Genomic DNA, 20,233 nt, shown 5'->3' with positions numbered 1-20,233 from the left:
TTGCAAGACCAAATGTCAGCTGCTCTTTATCCTTTACTGTCCTTCTTTCCATGATCGTTTCTGGCGTAATTTACTTCAAGGCTTGACTCAGTCAGGTGCTTTTGCAGGGCTGTTGAACACTGGTGGTTTAAATGTATCTTCTCTTTCTAGACCATCATCTGCCAATAGCATAAACAGCAACAGTTCTTCAAACCACAGTGGGTATGTACCAGAACTGCCACTGCCTTCCATGGGAGGAGATTTAACTAGTAGATTGTCCAGTGATGAAGGAGAAGTGGATGGAGCTGAAGAATCTGAGAAATTAGACTGTCATTTTTCTGGACACCATCCCAGACCTCTTGGGGTATGTCTCTCTCGCTGGCGTGCCTTGCTGTTACTCTTAAGTAATTAAAGAAGGGAGGAAAGAAACGTGCTTTGGTAAAAATGTAAGGAATGGGAGACTATTCTGAGTCTATATTACATTTGGCAGAAAACTATGGTTTGAATGGGAGCAGGTAGAAGGAGAAGACTGGTCATTGCATGTGATAGTTAAACATTGCCGGCTGTGGGATGGGATAAGAAATAGAAAGTAAAGTTCTCCTTTTAGTTTTCTTCTCAGTAGTCTGAATCGAGTGTAGTTCTGTTAAACTGTGAAGTTGCAGTGTTTTAAATGTGACGTGAACAGACAATTTGTTGTCATACATAGTTCTTATGAAACTATTGCAATTTGCTATACCTCTGAAAATCATATGGCAGTGAAGAGCTTGAAGAGCTATTATGGTACTCGTTGATCTTTGTAGTATGCTATGAAGCAGTAATTAAATATCATTTATGTGAGTGTATGTGGACATAGGAGCTATTGCTTCATTCATCTAAAAATGGAAAGTAGAGCACAGCATAGCCCATCTGCTCTGGCAGTGGCTTAAGAATGTGTTTCTCTGGCAGCTGTTTTTGTCTCTCTCCCATGCTAGTAGCAAACTTTATTGTAAGTCAGAGTACCTTGTGTCACTGAATTTGCAGTATGAATTTGTTTATGCTGTACAAACAATGGGAAGAAACAATGGGAGAACTTGCCAACACCTGAGCAGCTGTTTCTCACAAAGATCAAGCCAAGGAGCGAAATCAGTGAAGACTTCATTTATGTGTTTTCCTTATGCAGAATAAAGTGTGATAACTGTAACATTGTCTGTATTCCTTAGAGAAAAGGAGAAATTTTGTCAGACCCCAATGTTATTAGCCAGAATTGCTTTCTTAACAGTAGCTTGGCATTTGTATTCTTTCCCTGTGACACATAGGTAGGTACCTGACAGTAAAGTGAATTGTTAGCAGAGTACAAAGTATACTTTAGGCAGAAAAGTTACGTGTGTATTTCATACATCATGAAAAAAGTATCTATGCTGCAATAGAGAGAAATACCTTTTTAAAGCTGTTTTGCAATACAGATTACAAAGATGTTGCAGGATAAATGGTTGTTCTTTTATAGCACAGAAACTTTTTTAATAACATTGAACTATCTTTTCTTGCAGTTCTGTTCATATGGTAGTCGCTTAATGGGAAGAGGGTACTATGTCTTTGACAGAAGATGGGACCATTTTCGTTTCGCACTAAACTCCATGGTAGAAAAACACTTGAATTCACAGATGTGGAAGTAAGTGGGAGTTTTACACGTGGGCATAGCTCAACATCTTTAATTCTGTATAACCACTGAATGAAACGCTCCATGGGATTTGTTTTTGAAATTACCTCTGTGTTAAGCCTGTTATACAAATACAAGATTTCTTTTCCACTGAGGAATATGCAGCACAAGAGTGCAATCACCTATTCTGATATGTGGTTCTGCCAGATATAGAACTTTTCTGTAGTCCCTCCAATCTTGGGGGGTGGAATAATTTTGTAGTTCTGCTAACATTTAAGTGCATGAAAGCTTGGTGTTTTCTGGGCTTGGAGGTATGTCTTGATATCATGCAGTTTTATAACACAGGTTGGATTTGGCCTCTACTTTTATATTTGTCACACAGCTTTATCACCATTCAGACTTTTCTCAGTGAAACTTGTGTTTTGTGGTAAGAAACTCAATATATACATAGGTCACTCTGAAAGTAATGCCTCCTGTTTATTTGCATGGAAACTACAACATACAAAAGCACAAGAACATCGTTTGCTAGAGCAAATTCTCAGCTACAGAACACTGTTTTTCAACATAGTCACCACCATTTGCCAAGTTGTGTGGATGAGCTGATAGAGATGCTCTTCATTTCATGGTGTGACTGCTCTGCACCACCATCTGAAATGGGGCTTGTCTTTCACATCACTGTTGCCACTGCTGAAACACATCACTCAATGCCTCACTGTGCTCACATCCACTGGTTGGTCTGCATTGACATTCAGCAAGTGTTAGTGAATGTCAATGAGTGCCATTTTTTCCACATGACATACCTTTGCTTCATCCACACTTCCGTGTCAGACCCCATTCTGTCAGACTGCCCCTCTGCTGCCATCTATCACACAGCAACAAAATGTAATGGGATATTGGTGGGAAGGTTCAGCCTCTACTGCCATACCACCAACATCCACCTCTGCTGTCATGGGCCAGCATAATAAAATAGAAGGCATTACTTTCAGAGCAGTCCTCATATTTGCTAATGTGTAAAGGAATGTGGAAATTTTTAGTCCACAGTGCCTTCTAGACTCACCAGCACTAGAGGTCTTAATTTTCTGTTTTTGACTCAGTATTGAAGCACCTCTTCACGTATGACGTATGCAGGTGACGTATGCAGGTTGCTGCCACTATATGCTTAGGTTACATAGAAATATGAAAATAGACTGCACTACACAAAAAAAAGATTTTTTTTAATATATATTTTGAAAAGGCTCGTGGGATCTGCAGATGTGATTGTTTGTGTTTTTTTTTTAAATTCTGCAGTGGAACATGCATTCTTCTTTCAGTGCAATTGCTCTAAAGTGCAGTGTTTCATGTCGCTGTTTATTATCAGGACTGTATTATATTCATTGGATGCCAACCATTAGATGAACGAGGTCTGATTTTTATTTATATAAATTATTGAAGTACTAAATAGGACCATGGGACCTTATGGGATGCATCCATGTGTGCTGAGGGAGCTGGCGGAGGTCATTGCTGAACCGCTCTCCATCATTTTTGAGAGGTCTTGGATAACAGGGGAGGTCCCTGAAGACTGGAGGATAGCCAATGTCACTCCGGTCTTCAAAAAGGGCAAGAAGGAAGATCCGGGTAATTATAGGCCTGTCAGCCTCACCTCTGTCCCTGGAAAGGTGATGGAACAGCTTGTGCTGGATACCATCTCCAGACAACTGGGAGAAAAGGAGGTTATCAGGAGTAGTCAGCATGGGTTCACCAAGGGGAGGTCGTGCTCGCCCAACCTGGTGGCCTTCTATGATGCTGTCACATGCTGGGTGGATGGGGGAAGAGCAGTAGATGTAGTCTACCTTGATTTTAGAAAGGCATTTGATACTGTCTCCCACGACATCCTTATAACAAAGCTGAGGAAGTGTGGGATAGAGAGTGGACAGTGAGGTGGGTTGAGAACTGGCTGACTGGCAGAGCGCAGAGGGTCGTCGTTGGTGGTGCAGAGTCTGGCTGGAGACCTGTAACCAGTGGTGTCCCCAGGGGTCTGTGCTGGGTCCGGTCTTGTTCAACATCTTCATCAATGACCTTGATGAGGGGATAGTGGCCACCCTCAGCAAGTTTGCTGATGATACGAAGTTGGGAGGATTGGCTGACACGCTTGAAGGCTGTGCTGCCATTCAGCGAGACCTGGACAGGCTGGAGAGCTGGGCAGTAAGAAACTGGATGAGGTTCAACAAAAGCAAGTGTAGGGTCTTACACCTAGGGAGGAATAATTGCATGCACCAATACAGGCTGGAGGATGAACTGCTGGAGAGGAGCTCTGCAGAGAGGGACCTGGGCGTCCTGGTGGATGACAGGTTGGCCATGAGCCGGCAGTGTGCCCTCGTGGCCAAAAAGGCCAATGGCATTCTGGGATGCATTAAAAAGAGCGTGTCCAGCAGGTCGAGGGAGGTGATCCTCCCCCTCTACTCTCCCTGGTAAGGCCTCATCTGAAGTACTGTGTCCAGTTCTGGGCTCCCCAGTACAAAAAAGACAGGGATCTCTTGGAAAGAGTCCAGCGGAGGGCCACAAAGATGGTGAAGGGCCTGAAGCATCTCCCCTATGAAGAAAGGCTGAGTGAACTGGGTCTGTTCAGCCTTGAGAAAAGACGACTGAGAGGGGACCTGATCCAGGTTTATAAATATCTGAGGTGTGGCGGCCATAGTGGTGAGGCCAGTCTCTTTTCAGTGGTACGTGGAGACAGGACGAGGGGAAACGGCCATCAGCTGCAGCACAGGAAGTTTCGCACGAATGTGCGTAAGAACTTCTTCACGGTGAGGGTGACGGAGCACTGGAACAGGCTGCCCAGGGGGGTTGTGGAGTCTCCTTCTCTGGAGATATTCAAGTCTCGCCTGGACACCTACCTGTGCGACCTGGTGTAGGGAACCTGCTTTGGGGGGGGTTGGTCTCGATGATCTCTAGAGGTCCCTTTCAACCCCTACAATTCTGTGATTCTGTGATAAACCATGGCTTGTCCGACTGACCTGGTAACTGGGTGATAACAGTGCTACTGTGCTTGGAGACATCATTTGGAAATGGGTGGGTTTGCCATAGAAGGACCACTTGCATCTCTATTTAGAGACAGATCGCACTTAGTCCAGAATGGGTTCCTTTCTTCTACTTAGCAATTTTGGCTGTTAACCACTGTCTGCCACCTCCTACAAATAAAACTAATTTTGTTTCTATAAATAGGAGAAGTAAAACTTATTATCTGTTGGCTTTGTATGTCAGGCGAAAAGACATTCAGGTTTCTGAGGAAGTGTCACCAAGTATCGTTCCTTTCATGAAAAACTAAAATAACTTCTGCAGTAGTTGTGTGATACAAGAAATAAACAGGTCTTGTCCTGCTCCCCCTAAATCCAATTGTAAATGTTTTCCCAAATTCTAGCTCTTAATGCAGCCTCTAATATTTTAATGGATTCCATCCATACTTAGTTGTCTGTGTAACACAGGAAGCTGACAGCGCTTAATCCTTTTTGTATCCCACTGTTGTCCTCCATCCTTTGGGCTGGTCCTTTCCTGTCTTCCCTAGGCAGAACTGTGCATAAAGCTGTTATGTTGTAGTGGAGCTAGTCCAGCTGTAGCTGTGGCTCATCCAGCTGAGCCAAATGATAAAAGGGACGCAAGGCCATATTTTGAGAACAATAACAACATCTACAAAGTGCTTTTTACCCCTAGTTCTTAGTGTATTTTACAAAGCTGGGTAAGAGTTACTGCTTTTCTTTAATAGTAGACTGAGGAGCGGGCCTGATAATTGCTTTGTTCATAGCCCCATAGGAAGTCACAGGCAGTAGGACTTTGCTTATTTCTGAGAGTACAGTCCGTGTGCAAACCCTTACTCATTTTTGTCATGAACAGTACCCTGTCTGAGAGTCTCTACAGGAAGAATACCAGGAGAAAAGCCTGTTAATTAGGATTTGATTTATGGTAAAACAGCAGAGGATTAATTCTGTCATAAACCATACCCTGTGCTGTTTTATTGTACTTCACTGAGGGCAGGCGTGAGTCTCTTCAAACTGAAGAGATGTCAGTACTGGGGATTAACAAGGGCAGAATTATGATGCTCTGTGGGCTCTTAACAAAGAGGAATAGGATTAATAGTCCAAATAATGAGAAAAACTCACATGATAATTTTCCAAGAGACATTATGGAAAACTGTTTTTTTGTTAACATTGGACTGGATAAAGTAATAGGTGATGTGCTGTTGGTGGTAGAATAGAAAGGAACTTAAGTACATTCTACTGTTTTCACAGGTAATATAATTAAATTTTATTCTCAGAATAGTATTCAACTAGTCATAGAGTTTATCAAGTGTTGTTTCAGATTCTGTCAGTCCTTCAGTATCAGTGAAATGAATGACTTAACTAGTTAATCCTGTCCACGTGAGCTCTTGGGAATGGTACTGCATTGAAGCAAGGATGAGCCATTGACCTGTTACCTCCTTTTCCTCTTTAAGCTCGGTGATAAGTAATTCACAGAACCCAAAACTGACTCATTTACTGCCCTCACAGGTATGACCTGTGCTCAGGCTAATTCTGAAACTGTTCTACAGCTTGACCTTTCAGGCAAAACTCATGAAGTGCATTTATGCAGTGAATGAAGCATATTGTTTAGTATGTTTGTAGACTCCACCGTCAGGCATTTCAGATCCCTTCCCTTCCCTTCCCTTCCCTTCCCTTCCCTTCCCTCCTCCCTTCCCTTCCCTTCCCTTCCCTTCCCTTCCCTTCCTTCCTTCCCTTCCCTTCCCTTCCTTCCTTCCCTTCCCTTCCCTTCCCTTTTTTCTTTTTTTTTTTTGTAAAGTAGATTAAAAAAAGAGATAAAATTTGTAAGAAGGTGGTTAATTGTAACACCATATATGTAATTGCAACATGGGACAAGTGTGCAGAAGCTCAGCTCAGCTCTGGTTTAATAGTGGAACTGCACAGTTTAGGGGTGATGTTCCATGCACAAAACATTGCGCTGCATAGATCTTCACCTAAACTTCTGTTATATCTCCAGTGCCTTCACAGAATGAGTGTCCCTCATCTGAACATACATTTTTAGGAAAAGGCAATTTGCTGTTTTCCTGAAATCTTAGAACATCAAAACACGCAAGCTTTGTGACAGGCTTTTGAAGTTTATAAAGAAAAAAATCAGGAGTGAAGGTATTTTTAAGCTGTTATAGAATGTGCAACTTATTTCAAACTGTGAATATTAAAATATGTCTGGTTGGCGGAATAGGGAGCAAAACAAAAATGAACCAGATTTGCCTTTTTTTTTTCTTTTTTTAATAAGTTGGTCTTTTCCAGGAATCTTCTCTTATCCATGTTGTTCAGATGGAAGTTTTTAATGGATCTAAATCTCTTTTATTCTTTCCTGTTCAGGAAAATCCCTCCTGCGGCAGACAGTCCCATGCCTTCTCCAGCAGCACACGTCTCCACTCCCTTTCCAGCGTCCGTCTTACAACCTTTCAGCAACCCCAGTGCAGTATATATTCCGTCAACACCTATCAGCTCAAGAATCACTTCTTCTTACATAATGACATCAGCCATGTTATCAAATGCAGCCTTTGTGACGACGTCGGATACAAATTCCATTATGTCACACACTACAGCTTTTCCTCATATGGCTGCAAGCCTAAGTATCATGGACTCGACCTTCAAGGCGCCATCAGCTGTGTCACCAGTGCCAGCAGTCATCCCTTCCCCATCCCACAAGCCATCCAAAACAAAAACCAGCAAATCCTCAAAAGTAAAAGACTTGTCATCTCGTAGCGACGAGTCTTCAAGTAACAAAAAGAAAAAGCCGCAGTCATCGTCATCCTCGTTATCTTTGCAGACATCTTCCTCATCTTCATTTTCAGGGTCCCACAAAAAGAACTGTGTCCTGAACACCAGTTCGACTTTGAACTCCTATCAGGCCACATCTTCCTATAACAGTATGTCTGTGCACAATACAAACAATGGAACAAGCCCACTCAGTGCCAAATTGGAGCCCTCAGGACGGACTTCATTATCAAGTAGTTCAACAGACTCAGTGAAACACATGAGCATGGTAGTAAGCAGTATTGACTCTTCTAATCTGTCTGTACCTTCTCTTGTGCACCATTCAGGGGACCACTCCCTGGGAGCACATAATGCAGTGTCTTCTCTACCCCTTTCTTTCGACAAATCAGAAGGAAAAAAACGTAAAAACTCTAGTTCTAGTAGCAAAGCCTGTAAAATCACTAAAATGCCTGGTATGAATAGTGTTCATAGAAAGAGCACTGCCAACCTTATTTCTGCGGTGCCAGATCCAACAAGCAGCTCCATCTCTCGGCAGGTAAGGGACCCTTCTGGTTATTTTTTTGCAGGTCATGTTTGACTCACTTGAAGTAGTTCATGCATTATGAACAAGAAAATGCAGTGTTTGCTTTGGTTTGTTTTTCATCAAACAGCTGATTTTTTGGGTTCATATAGAAATGTATTTATTTTGTACAAATCATAGAGACATGCCAAGGGGAAAGGCGTTTTTTTACTGTCTTGAAATATTTTAATGAGAATTTTTATTCAGTTAATATAATAGTCATTTGTGAATTTGAAAGTGAAACTAAATGTCAAGAATGGATAAGTAATTTTTAGAAATCAATTTTCAGTCTTAATCCTCATCTCTCTGAAATAAATTGTGTGTCATTAAAGCTGGGAGATAAGAGTCAACATTTCTGTTTTTCCCACATTTGTTGCTGATTCGTTGTTTAATGTTAATGATAAACCTCATTTCATTTATGCAGAGTGCTTACATTTTGCCTTTTCCTGTGGGGGAGGCCTGAGACACGTGACTTCAGATGCTGTTTCCTATTTGAAACCGAGAGAATTAAGAAATTAAGATCTTAACCAGATCATCTTTAATTGACGCTTGTTTATCTTTTACTGTGAACACCTTCAGAATATTGAAGTCGCTGTAGCAGATAAGGTTTCTTCCTCATCATTAGCAATAGAGCTTTGGCTTTTCTTTCAGTGATTCTGTATATAGACAACAGTACATGTAAATTAAATTTTGCTGAAAAAGCTGCCAGTGCTATCTTTAATATGATCTTCTGGTTAATTCTGCCACTGCATCCAATGCAGTGCTGTGTGCAGAAAACAAAGCTTGCCCTGGCCTCTGGGTGTCAGAAACACAGAGAGCAATGTCAGAAAATCCAGAGAAAGTAGCTTAGGACAGGTTTGTTTCTGAGCTATTGTGAAACTCGCCTTTCACAAGGATGTTGTGCATGAAGTAGAATTAAGAAATGGAGAGGGTAGTGTCTAGGACAAGGCAGTCCATGGGTGACAGCAGGCAGCAGTGGGAGTGGAAGGAGGGAATGAAGAAATGCTAAATGCAGTGTAACAGGCAGAACGAAGGCCTCAGAATGGCTTAGATGTCTGTTTTCTCCTTCCTGCTTCCATTAGAGGTGCAGCTGAGATTATTGAACTGGCATTTAAAAATGGGCTACAGTATTGTCTTTCTGTTTAAATCCTTTTATAAAGCCCTTTATCATTTTAAATGTGTCTTGCAATCAGAATTAATCTTTAAGTCACTGAAATCAGTGGAGAATGCTGTAAATTCATCGTTCAGTCACACATCTGATGTTTGAAATACGTATGTGCCTAAAAAGGTGAACTTACCCTGAGATACCATATCTCAAATGGGAAGAAGAAGTAAGTACAGGCTGTTACTTTGGTGCAAACACTGGCAGGAGAAAATGGATTGCATCGTCTTTTCACGTTACGTAAATATATCTGTAGCTGTTGTAGTCCAGAGAAGTCTTACAAATGTATATGGTGTATGTAGGCTTGTGAGATATATGCATTTGTAAGGAGGTCCCGTGTTCACATTCTGAGTCCCTTAGTGATTGGATATGTGCCTGTGGGACATTCCTGTGCCAGTGTAGGATATATTTCAGCAACTCACACAATAACAGCAGTAAACAAACCATCAAGGGTCATTCAGAGGCCTTTGCTAATATGTGATTAATTCACGCTGTAGTTTTCCCTTAAGAAAAATGTTAGATATGTATGATGATGAACAGTAGACATAGAGGTGTATGTGTGCATATATGTATGTATATGTAGAAGTCATCTGTTGCTGCTCAAGTAGCTGTCCTTGGAGCTGCGCTGGCTGTCCAGTATAGCAGTGAGGTGAAGCTGACTGTTTCAGGTGTCTGACTCACAGCTTTGTGACAAGGATGCTGAATTCCTGCTGTTTGTTTGTGCCATAAACAAATGAAATTTGCACCCGCTTAAGCACGTGGGTCTTAGAATATTATGTCCTGTATGTGGGAATACTAAAACTCTAGAGGATGTAGCACTTGCAATCAGCTTTAAGCTGTGCTGTTTTGGCTTGCCGTGCACTAGAAGTGCAATTGCAGTAAAAATTCCACAAAAAATACGACGTTACTTAAAATCTTGTTCCTGCTCCCTGATGTAATAAGGAAAATTAAATTAAGGAAATAAGAACACAAGAAAAAGCTCAAGTGACTGCTGATAAGCCCTGGACTTCTTTTTTTCTAATTTAATTCAGGTCTTCCTGATAGGTAGTACTGAAAGTGCTAAGCGCTTAGTTTTGTAGTAGAGTTTATTTTTAAAAGTAAGAAAGGATGAGGCCTCAGCCTCCCGCTTTATAGATGGTGTGTGCAGCATTGAGCCCCGGCACGGTTGGCGCTGTCTTCGCTCTCCTCACAGCGGCCTGCGGCTGCTCGGTCTTCACACGGCCCTTCTGCTGAGGAGCGCAGCCCAGCAGCAGCCTGCAGCACTCAGCCTTTCATCGGGGCAGCACAGAGGGCAGCTCTGCAGAGGTGGGCTGTGTTCTCCATGTGATTCCAAGATCTCTGCAAGCTGCAAACCCGTTTCTCAGTGAGTGTTTTTCTCATTTAAAAGATGGAGCACCTCTCCTATGAGGAAAGGTTGAGGGAAGTGGGCCTGTTCAGTTTGGAAAACAGAAGGCTCCCAGGAGACCTCATTGTGGCCTTCCAGTACTTGAAGGGAGCATATAAACAGGAGGAGGAATGGCTGTTTACGAGGTGGATAGTGATAGGACAAGGGGGAATGGTTTTAAACTGAGACAGAGGAGATTTAGGTGAGATATTAGGAGGAAGTTTTTCACACAGGAGCAGATTGCCCAAGCAGGTTGTGGATGCACCATCCCTGGAGGCATTCAAGGCCAGGCTGGATGTGGCTCTGGGCAGCCTGCTCTGGTGGTTGGCGACTCTGCACATAGCAGGGGGTTTGAAACAAGATGATCATTGTGGTCCTTTTCAACCCAGGCCATTCTCTGGTTCCATTCTATGTGTTTGTATTGTATTGTGCAAGGATTTTATGAATATTGTCAATGGTGGATATAAGGAGGAAAGGTCTGCGAGTTTGCCATAGTGTTCGGAATAGCTAGGAAAGATTTTACAGGGCTGTGTATCTGTTCAAGATTTGTCTATTGAAGAAAAGCTGCATGTGATGCATTGCTATCTAGAGAAGAAGAGCTGTAACATTCAGAACAGGCTGAGGGGGAGCTGGGTGGGCAGGGGCTGCCCCTTCAGTCTTTGTGCCATTGTTTGGAACTGCAGTAGAAGTCAGCTGTACGCAAAAGCAATGCCCATTTCTGCCCAGGTGTGTACCACTGCCCAGGTGTGTACAGGGAGCCATAGGCTGCTCTTCAGTGTATGTATGAAATGGGAAATAACAAATGATGCTGCAGAAGGGAAGGAGAAAACTGATGTTGATGAAAACTGCTGGCCACTGCCTAAGTCTTGTCTATTCAGTGAGAAATTTGCAGCTGCATTTCTCACTTTGTTCAGATGATGGATCTTCGTTACCTCTCTGTCAGATGATTAAAGTTGCCATTACTTCAAGTCCATCATTGATGTGGATAACTGCTCATATCTGGTCACTTGTCCATTGTGAGCAGGTGTCCCTGGTCACTTTTGGTCAGTCTCATAACCCCTTTGATTCAGTAGCTCTCTTCCCTCTTGTGCAGCAACAGAAATATCCACCGTGTGTTTATGGGTCGCTGCAAAAAAGTCTAAAACAGACTGCTCCTGCAGAGTGCTGTAATCTTTCAAGGATTTAAGTACACAGATGGAATTTTGCAGTATTTTATTTATTTATTTATTTATTTATTTAATATGTACACACTATTAGTATGTGTACATACTTTTAAAATGTATGTACACATACTAATAATGTGCACTTATTCCCAAAGAAATTCTGTGATCCAGTAATGTGGGACAGTTGTGTGTTCAAACCTCTGGAGTTTGATTCTGCTGTTTAATATGTGCTTCTTTGAGCAATGCTGAACAAAGGCCACGTGGAAGAAGATGCAGTAAGGCAGGGCGTGCCATGGTGCTCAGCCAGCTGCTCTAAAGCCATGCGCCCCAAGGAGAGGGCAGGGGCTGTGGGAGGAGGGCTCTGAGCACTGTGCTGTCATTTGCTGGCCTGCTGACAAAGCGAGTGTGGTGAGCACACAAACCAGTTCTCCTGGCCACAGAGGTGGGATTTTACAACCTGAATTCCACCAGAAACCATTTCTTAATGTTGCTTTCTAATCTCTGGTAGTATTGACGTGCCTTCTAAGAGTTTATGTAAAATACTGGCTCTAAGAGATAATTATGACTCTGAAGAAGTTTGTTTGTTTGTTTGTTTTTTTTTTGTAATAGCAAAATACCTGTGTTCCAAATGCAAATCAATTAGTGCCACTTCGCTCAGGAAAAGGAAAGCCATTACCAGCGTCTGCATTCAACTGACAAATATGTCTCTCAATGCTGCTCAATTAATGTCTTTCAGATTGGAAAAAATAGCAGTGTAGCTTTGTCACAATCCAGTCCTTCGAGTACATCAAACCCAGTACACAACAGACAAGTAAGTTGTTTTTTTTAAAAGTGCACTTAAATAGTTTGTAAGTGGTGATTAAATATTTTCTGTTGCAAAGCCTTAAAATATGTTTTCTTTATAAATGCAATTATTTACAGGTTAATACTAGGTTTTTTTCCTCACGCTTAGTGTTTTTCCAGCTATTTTTCCCTCTGAGATTTATGAATAACAAGTTCTCTGCTTGTTTTCCACCACCTATAATATGCTTCACATTGGCTTATCCGATGCCCACTGTCTGTTGCTTTGGTGATAAAAAAGCAGCAGCAGCAGCAACGTGTCTCCGCAGGATCCAGCTAAGCTAGCGTGTCTTTTCCGTCCCGCTTCCCCTGCTGGGCTGGATGGCACGGCAGAGTCCCAGACTGGCACAGAAAGGACAGTGTTTAAAAAGAGGCAGAAATGAAAATTAGCAAAGGGAAGGCAGAAGCAGGACGGGGAAGGCAGAGGACTTAATTGTTCAGAGAAACTAATCTGAAAGTGTAGCCTGCATTCTTCTCAGACTTGAGAAATCCTTATGCTCCCACCAGGCCTGTTTATCGCACAGACTGCTGGTTGGGTAATTGTAGTAAATTCTGAAGGTCAGCTCTTTTGCATTTGACTCTCCAAATTGAGTCATCTATCAAGAATTATCAGGATCCTTGTTTTGAAAAAGGTTTCCACCTCAGCAAGATGTAACCACAAGTAAACAGAAATGCCAGCTCATTTCTTTGTTTGACCGGTCAGCATTTTAGAATCCCATGTGCATTCTGAGTACACCACAACGTAGTTCTTCCAGATGGTTATGCTGCTTAGTTTCTGCTCTGCAGGTGCAGCATAAGAAAAGTAATTATTGTGGTGGTGATAACCCACAGCACTCTCACCATTAAAACATGTTCTGAGTCATGATGAACTGTCAAAAGGTAAAGCAGTTCCACCCTCTGCACCCTTGGTACTGAATGCAAAGGAGTGTACGTGTGACAGCACTGCACTGAAGGGAAGTAAGTGGAGGGTTGTCTTCATACCACAGCACTCGTAGGGACTGGCAAGCTGCTGTGTGAGACACTGTCATCCAGCTACTGGTGATAAATGTGGGATAAAGCTCATCTGAAGTGTAGAACTGGTTTTGTTTTAGCCCTGTGCTCCTGTATGAGTACAAAATGCACACTGCCCAGGCACATAGTGCTGGGATCTGTTGCCTGGATCCCGCAGGGAAAACCTTACTGGACAAAACATTAATTTTGTGGCAGCTATATACAAACAGAGGCTACTGGTAAGCTTTTCAGCTGCCTGTTTCCATGACTTTATCAAAAATAGAAGTGTTTGCTTGTTCTAAGCCTCGCAGACTGGTGTTAAAAATATATTTCTGGCAGCTTCGTAGCTGAGCATGGAGTTCAGAATACAAATACAAAGGAAAATGAAGATCTGTTAAGCTTTACTAAACGTATTGTTCCTGTTGGTTTTTTTTTTTTCTGTGTTAACTCTGACACAGGATGTTAGTGCTTGGAGCCATGATTGCTTCCCACTGCCACATCGGAGCTGCTTTGCTGACAGCTTTGATTCTCCAATCTGGTGAAGGAGTTGCCTCTAAATAAAATTCTAGTCTGAAGCTGAGCTGTACTATTTCTTTATAAAAAGTGTTATTAATTAGGTAACATAAGTGGATCTGCAAATGTATTCTTTGGCAGTCAGTGTACGCTGGGGCCTGAGAGAAAGCCTGAACTGTTTTGCTTTTAATATTAGTGCTGATGTAACCACGATAATCAGAGTCCAAGTGATGCAATGTCAGTAGGCAGAGAGAACGTCAGTTACTACATGGAGTTTTACAGCTGGAAAAAAACAGGCATGTATTCCTGAGAGCAGGCCTGGGAAGCAGACATAAGAGGCGTGGTGTTCTCAGTGTTGCTGTGTGGGCCGTGGGCACTCGATGCCTGCTGGACCTGCTTGCCTTTCTCCACTGCATTAAACTCAACTTCAGCTCACACGGGTTGTTCTCAATTTATGTTTACTTTGAACTTTCCTGCATCTATTTGAGAACTGAACAGGAGCTTGTGTACATAAAGGTGTGCCTGGTTTTCCAGCTGTTGTTGCTGTAATAAAAAGCACTACTTTTCCTTACAAAATCTTCATCATTTTTAGTAAATGTGAATGAAGTTACAGTTTTACAGTCAAATTCTTTGTGCCTGTAGATACTGTATATATGTTTAAGGCTTGTTTTGTCCGGATTTTGTCCTCCTTCCAGATCTGTAACTAATCAGTGTTTTTTTCTTCATAGTGCTTTTAAGTAGATCATAGATCTCAGTATGCAGTGGTTTATAAATACTGAGCTGTTTCTATGAAGGGAAGGTGCCAGTATGTGTGCTGGGGTTTCCTCAGGCATGAAAATGTGCTGTGCAGAAAAAACAATTCCTCAAAGTTACTGTCTGATTGCTGCTCTTATTTCTACTGATACACTGAGTTAATGAACATAAGATTCACTAAAACTTTCTAAAATCAGATAGTCGCAAAAGGAAATACCCAGTTTACTCAAAGCAGTTCTTAAAAGTCTATAATGTGATCAATAAATAGGGGTGGATGTGAAATAAGTTCCTGGTTTGAGTTCTCTCGGATGCAGATGTTGTTAAAGCATTATGTACCGAAAGATGTTTTCTGAATCTGAACTTGGTTTCTCTTCTAGAAGACATCAAACCGGACTGGTAGAATAAGGACTCTTCCATAACACGGAACAGGAACCAGCCTATAATCTCTATCTCTCAGCAGCCCTACTCCACAGGGTTTTTCTTTTCTATGACCTGCAGATGGATTTAACCTTTTATGAATTTGTGGTTTTAAAGAGAATCAAATTTACAGAAAACTGTAATAGTGATTTGTTCAGTTTTTCACTTGTATTTGCCACTGATCTGTGCGTTCTGCTTGGTTATGTTTCATGCCTTTTCAAGCTGTTAGCGTTGCAATGCTCCCTTTGTTTCCTTACCAGAATATGGTGGACATTCCAAAAACAAAGCAAATCAAAAAGATCGCGATTTGAATTTATTGAAAGGATCTCCAAATTGTTTCATAAAGTAAAAATTACAGTAATTCTGTATTTCAGCTTGTCCCGCGGATAAATATTGAGTGCATTTCTTCGTGACTCGCAAACAGCTGGGGCACTGCAGCCTTAGGGATTAACCCTGCCTGGTGCTCTCTACCTACAGCATTTAATGATTTCAGTGGGAACTCTGAGTGTTCGGCATCTTCCGGGATCGATCGAAGCGCAGAGGATTTTTGCTCCAAACTGTAATGGATGTTATCAAAGGCTCAACACGTGAAATCCCCTTGGAGGAATTCTAGACCCTTAAGATAACAGAACTTGATAACTTCGGTAAACAGTTTGAGTGTGCGAGGACAGGCGTTGAGCAGATTGGCTTGCGTTAATAGAATTGCACTGACAGTGTTTCTTATAGGATTACTGAATAATTTTTTAATAAAATACAGATTTTATAATCAGGAAGCCAATGCTAGGTACTGGAACAATAGTACGGAGGAGTTGATTTTTATTTCTACAGTGTTAAAAGTGCACTTATATGCTGGTTTATTTACATCTTGGGGAAAGGCGAGAGACTGCAAATAGGGAGATTATTACTACTTTCTTTTTTAAAAAAAGAAGGCTTAAGGTAAATTTTAAGACTAAAAATGTTTAAGCAATTATAAGCAAGGCTAGACCCTTTGAAAAAAAAGAAGTTTAGAAATATTCTTAAAATAAATTTTTATAGTGTTAATTTTGTAATAATTTATGTTTTGCTATACTTCAGAGCTAACTGACCGTATAGTTTCAGAAACAGTATGAAACTTAGGAAAGTTTAAGCAATGTTTATATTTTTAAAATGTTCTTTGAATTATGTTTTTATTGTACATTTCTTCAGACTGAAAAATGTGTACATATCTTTGTTATTTTTGCACAATTTTTGTCTCGTTCAGTTTTAGGAGCAGTACTATGTTGATTTTTTTTTTTTTTTTTTAATTTATTTTGAGTTACAAAACCGCAGGAGTTTATCAATCTCAGTAACAAATCATCCTCTGTGATCAGCGAGCGGCTGTTTCTGGTTGTTGAGGGAAGAGAGTGGTTGTGAGGTGCAGTGGTCGCTTCTGAGGAGCAGCGCTCAGCAGTGGGCGGAGGAGCGCTGTGCTGGTGCTCGGAAGCTTTAAGCTCTTTCCACGCCTCTTGGAATTGGAAAGCTGGAATATGGAGCCTGTCCTTTGAATGCTGCTTAATTGCTTTCTTTCAACCGGCTTACACCTGGCAACACTGGGGGAAGTTAAGCACCAAGTAAAATCCCACAGTCTTTCATCGTCGAGTAATCATTATTTAATTACAAGTATTGAAAATTTCAGCCTGAAAAGTGAAATGGAAGTAAACATTTGAATAAAATGGATATAAACTGGACCAGCCTATAATGCATTATTAGTGTAGCATTCACTCGGTAGTTCTTTTTCGTTACCCTTTGCCTGAAAATCTTGTGATTTGTTTCCAGCAATAGAGGCTCAGAAGCTTTGGTTGTTACACATACGCAATGCATAGGCCCGTCAGCCATAAAAAGCGACTTGGATAACTTGTATGCCTTCTTTTGTATCGATGTAACAATTGTAAATAGTGCTGATCGACCTTTGTAGAGAATAGTTTATACAGCATATTCTATTATTGCTGATTCTCAGTGAACTATTGTTTTAAAAAAAAGAAGAAAAAAAGAAATTTTTCTATTTACACCTTATATTTTGTTATGCTGTCGACCCATGGCACTTTAACAAAACTCTGTGGGTTTTGCATAGCTGGTCAGTCATGGGGTATATTAAATAACTGTTGTTGCACAGAAATGAATTTGCACCTGCTATATTGTGCTTTCCTACTACAGATTTTAGAACCTTTTCCAGAAGACTTTTGAAGAAAGCATGTCCAATCATTCTAAGAAAGAAATGCCATACTTGTACAGCCAATTTCTTTTCTACAATCCATATTTTGTAACACTAAGTATTTTCATTCTTTGTCCTGCACCTTTATGTATTAGCAGTATCAAATAGAATCCATTCCATGCTTGTGATAATTGTAAGCGGAATAAATGTCTAAAGTAGGTGTAAATAGTAAATTCTATGGCTTACAGTTTAAAAAAGGAAAACCAGAACAAACATGTATCTGATTGATACTGCCATGGTTCAACACCGGGCCTGGAGATATTCTCTAGTGAGCGATTGTATTTTTGTTTTTTTTTTTGCTTTATTATTATTATTATTTTTGTTTTTTTTTGTTTTTTTTTTTTTTTGTAACATGGCTTTGTAAATAAAATAATTTATATGTTTGTAAGAAACAGATGAGTTCTGTCATTATTTACCTTTGCAGAGCAGAAGCGGTGTGTATTGCAGGGCTGCCCCTTCTCTTCCCTGGGGCTGACATACAGAGCACAGATGGGTGGCCAGCACTGAGAGGTTGTGCCGGAGATCTGCACAGCTCCCTCTGCAGGGCTGAACTGGGATTATTTTTGGCACTCGTGTCTAAAATATTCCTGTGCTCACACATCGGCACGTGTATCCTCAGCGAGTGAGGGTTTTATACACATCAGTCGTGTTTCAGTTCCTTTGCTTAGCTGAATGTGTTTTCTTACTTCTTGGTGTAAGAATTAACCTCACCAGAGCTGCTGGATTTAGGAATTCTGACTTCAGTGAGCAGTGCAAATGTATTACCATTGTTAATTCTAAAACTGCAACTTTTATCTCTAAGTGCTATGATCCTTGTTCTCTGTGAAAGCCTGCTCCAGTTACAAATGAGACTTACACTGTTCGGTGCCTTGTCAGCTTTGCACAGAGCATTGCTGGTTTTTCACTCAGCGGACCTCTTCTGCAGATCTGGGGAACACGTACGCTTCGTGTTTCTCCTCTTAGGAACAACAATTTTGGAGATGCTGTAGGAAAGAGACATCACTGCAGCATGGTCTTGAAAGCAAGAAATCGAACTACAAGTTGGGCTTGTGTTTGCATACATTTAGAACAGGCAGAAGAGGTAGCAAGCTGCCCTGGGTTACAGGAAACAAAAATAGGAGGAAGACTTTACCTTCCAGCTGAACAGCATTGTGTGTAATGTCTTGCTTGTTCTTGATGCCTGTGGCAGAAGCTAATCTTGAACTTCCTCTTCACCACACAATACGTTTGGCTGCTTATATTTTGATGTTTCTTTTTAGTCTTGAGTTTAACCTTTTCAGTACGCTGTAGAGAAACCAAACATCATTTGATCACAGTGCATGTTGAAGTTTCATCTGACAGAGTGATCTCCATGTATGCCTGAAGATAGCTGAAGAGACATTGTGTTTGTAAGATATTGTAAGGTATTTCTTACAGGCAGTAGAAATCAAGGCTGCAACCAAGAAAACAGATTATTGCAGCCACGAGTTACTGGTTGCTTGCCATCATCTGTCACAGCCAGCAGAGGTCAAGGGCCCTACATTTATTTTCCAAATATGACTGAGTCATTTATTAGTGCTTGCAGCTTTGCTGTCCTGGTTTACAAGCTGTTCTCTGTTTGGTTTCCCACACCCTTTTGGGTTATGCAACAAGTATTTTGCTTGCAATAGTACTCTCCTATTATCTAACATGCTCTAAATGCCACCAGTTCCAGAGGTAAGCAAATCACACCAGAACTTTTTTTATTTATTGCACTCTAGTTCTTAGGCTTCTGTTTTTACCAGGGAAATAACTGTTTTAGAAGAAAGTCATTGCTGTCTGCAACCAGTATCTGTTTTACTCATCCAAATCTGTCAGGACTGACAATTGGAAGCCACGCCAATTACTGGTTCCAGAAATGTTTGGAGGCGATTCATGCAGCGGATTCAGACTTTTGAACACAGTGTTTATTTCATGCAATTTTTTCTGCTGTTTTTCTCCATGAATATCTCCTGAAAGTTACAACTCCAAACAAGTACAGGCCTTTTTTAAAACTTCATTTCCTAGGCTGAGGGCAGATACAGCTGGTAACTCAGTAGCAGGCCCTGGTTTCACTTTCAGCTGCAGAATGCACGGTAGATGGCATGCATGCTCTCCTGTTCTCATTTCGTAACGCATCACAAATTACATGAGCTGGATTCTCCTTTTTTTGGGTGGGAAGGGGGGTGCCTTTTTTAGTTTTTGGTTAGGGCTGACCTGCAGTAGCATAAAGATCTAGTCTGTGAGCAGCTCTCTCCACAGAAGGGAGAAAGGAAGAATTCCAAAAGCTTTCCCCATTTCAAGGGAAGCTTGCCAGAAATCCTCAGGATCCAGGACGGACTGATTTTGAAAGTAAAGACACCAGAGGGATTCCATGTGGTGCCGAATGCTCTGCTGCCCCTTTGTGTGTTTTCCAACCTGTCAGTTTTGGTTCTGAAATTAAAGCAGGGTTTGGTTAATTCAGAGCAGTTAAGAAGATTAATGTGACACCACACAGGACTTGTTTTTCAGAGAAGCTGTTTGGCATGAACAAAGTAAATGTAAGCATGCTACAGGTGTAAGGGCCTGTTGGCGTTAATGCGGCAAGTGGCCAAAAAACTTGCGAGTCCCACGTGTCTGCAGCTGGGCTTGGACTGAGCCAGGGAGGGGAATGGTGACAAAGCATCACCTCAGAAGAGGAACCATCCTTCCTTCCCAGTGGCAAATATATTCAGAGCTGATTTGGAGTGCTGTGTCACAGGTGAGCACACACAGCCTGGAAAGGATTACTCAGGTTCAACCCTTTAGTCTTCCCTACCACAGATGCAGAATACATCAGCCCATATTCCTTCAGATT

At 41.4% G+C, this 20,233-nt stretch overlaps 1 protein-coding gene across 5 annotated transcripts in view; it reads left to right on the top strand.

Annotated features, from left to right (window-relative positions):
- Positions 1-17,792, top strand: part of ATXN7L1 (ataxin 7 like 1) — a 117,703-nt gene extending 99,911 nt beyond the window's left edge. For all 5 annotated transcript variants that reach the window (XM_085217042.1, XM_085217036.1, XM_085217051.1 and 2 more), the window contains 5 exons: positions 151-343; positions 1,506-1,627; positions 6,988-7,924; positions 12,394-12,468; positions 15,131-17,792. In XM_085217042.1, the coding sequence (XP_085073168.1) occupies positions 151-343; positions 1,506-1,627; positions 6,988-7,924; positions 12,394-12,468; positions 15,131-15,172 (1,369 nt within the window). In that variant the 3' untranslated portion in view covers positions 15,173-17,792. The remainder of the gene's footprint in view (positions 1-150; positions 344-1,505; positions 1,628-6,987; positions 7,925-12,393; positions 12,469-15,130) is intronic.
- The last annotated feature ends 2,441 nt before the right edge of the window (positions 17,793-20,233 follow it).

Source organism: Meleagris gallopavo, chromosome 1 (assembly GCF_905368555.1).
Source record: "Meleagris gallopavo chromosome 1, MGAL_WU_HG_1.1, whole genome shotgun sequence".
Taxonomy (NCBI): Eukaryota; Metazoa; Chordata; class Aves; order Galliformes; family Phasianidae; genus Meleagris; species Meleagris gallopavo.
This window is presented reverse-complemented; position numbering and strand designations above follow the sequence as displayed.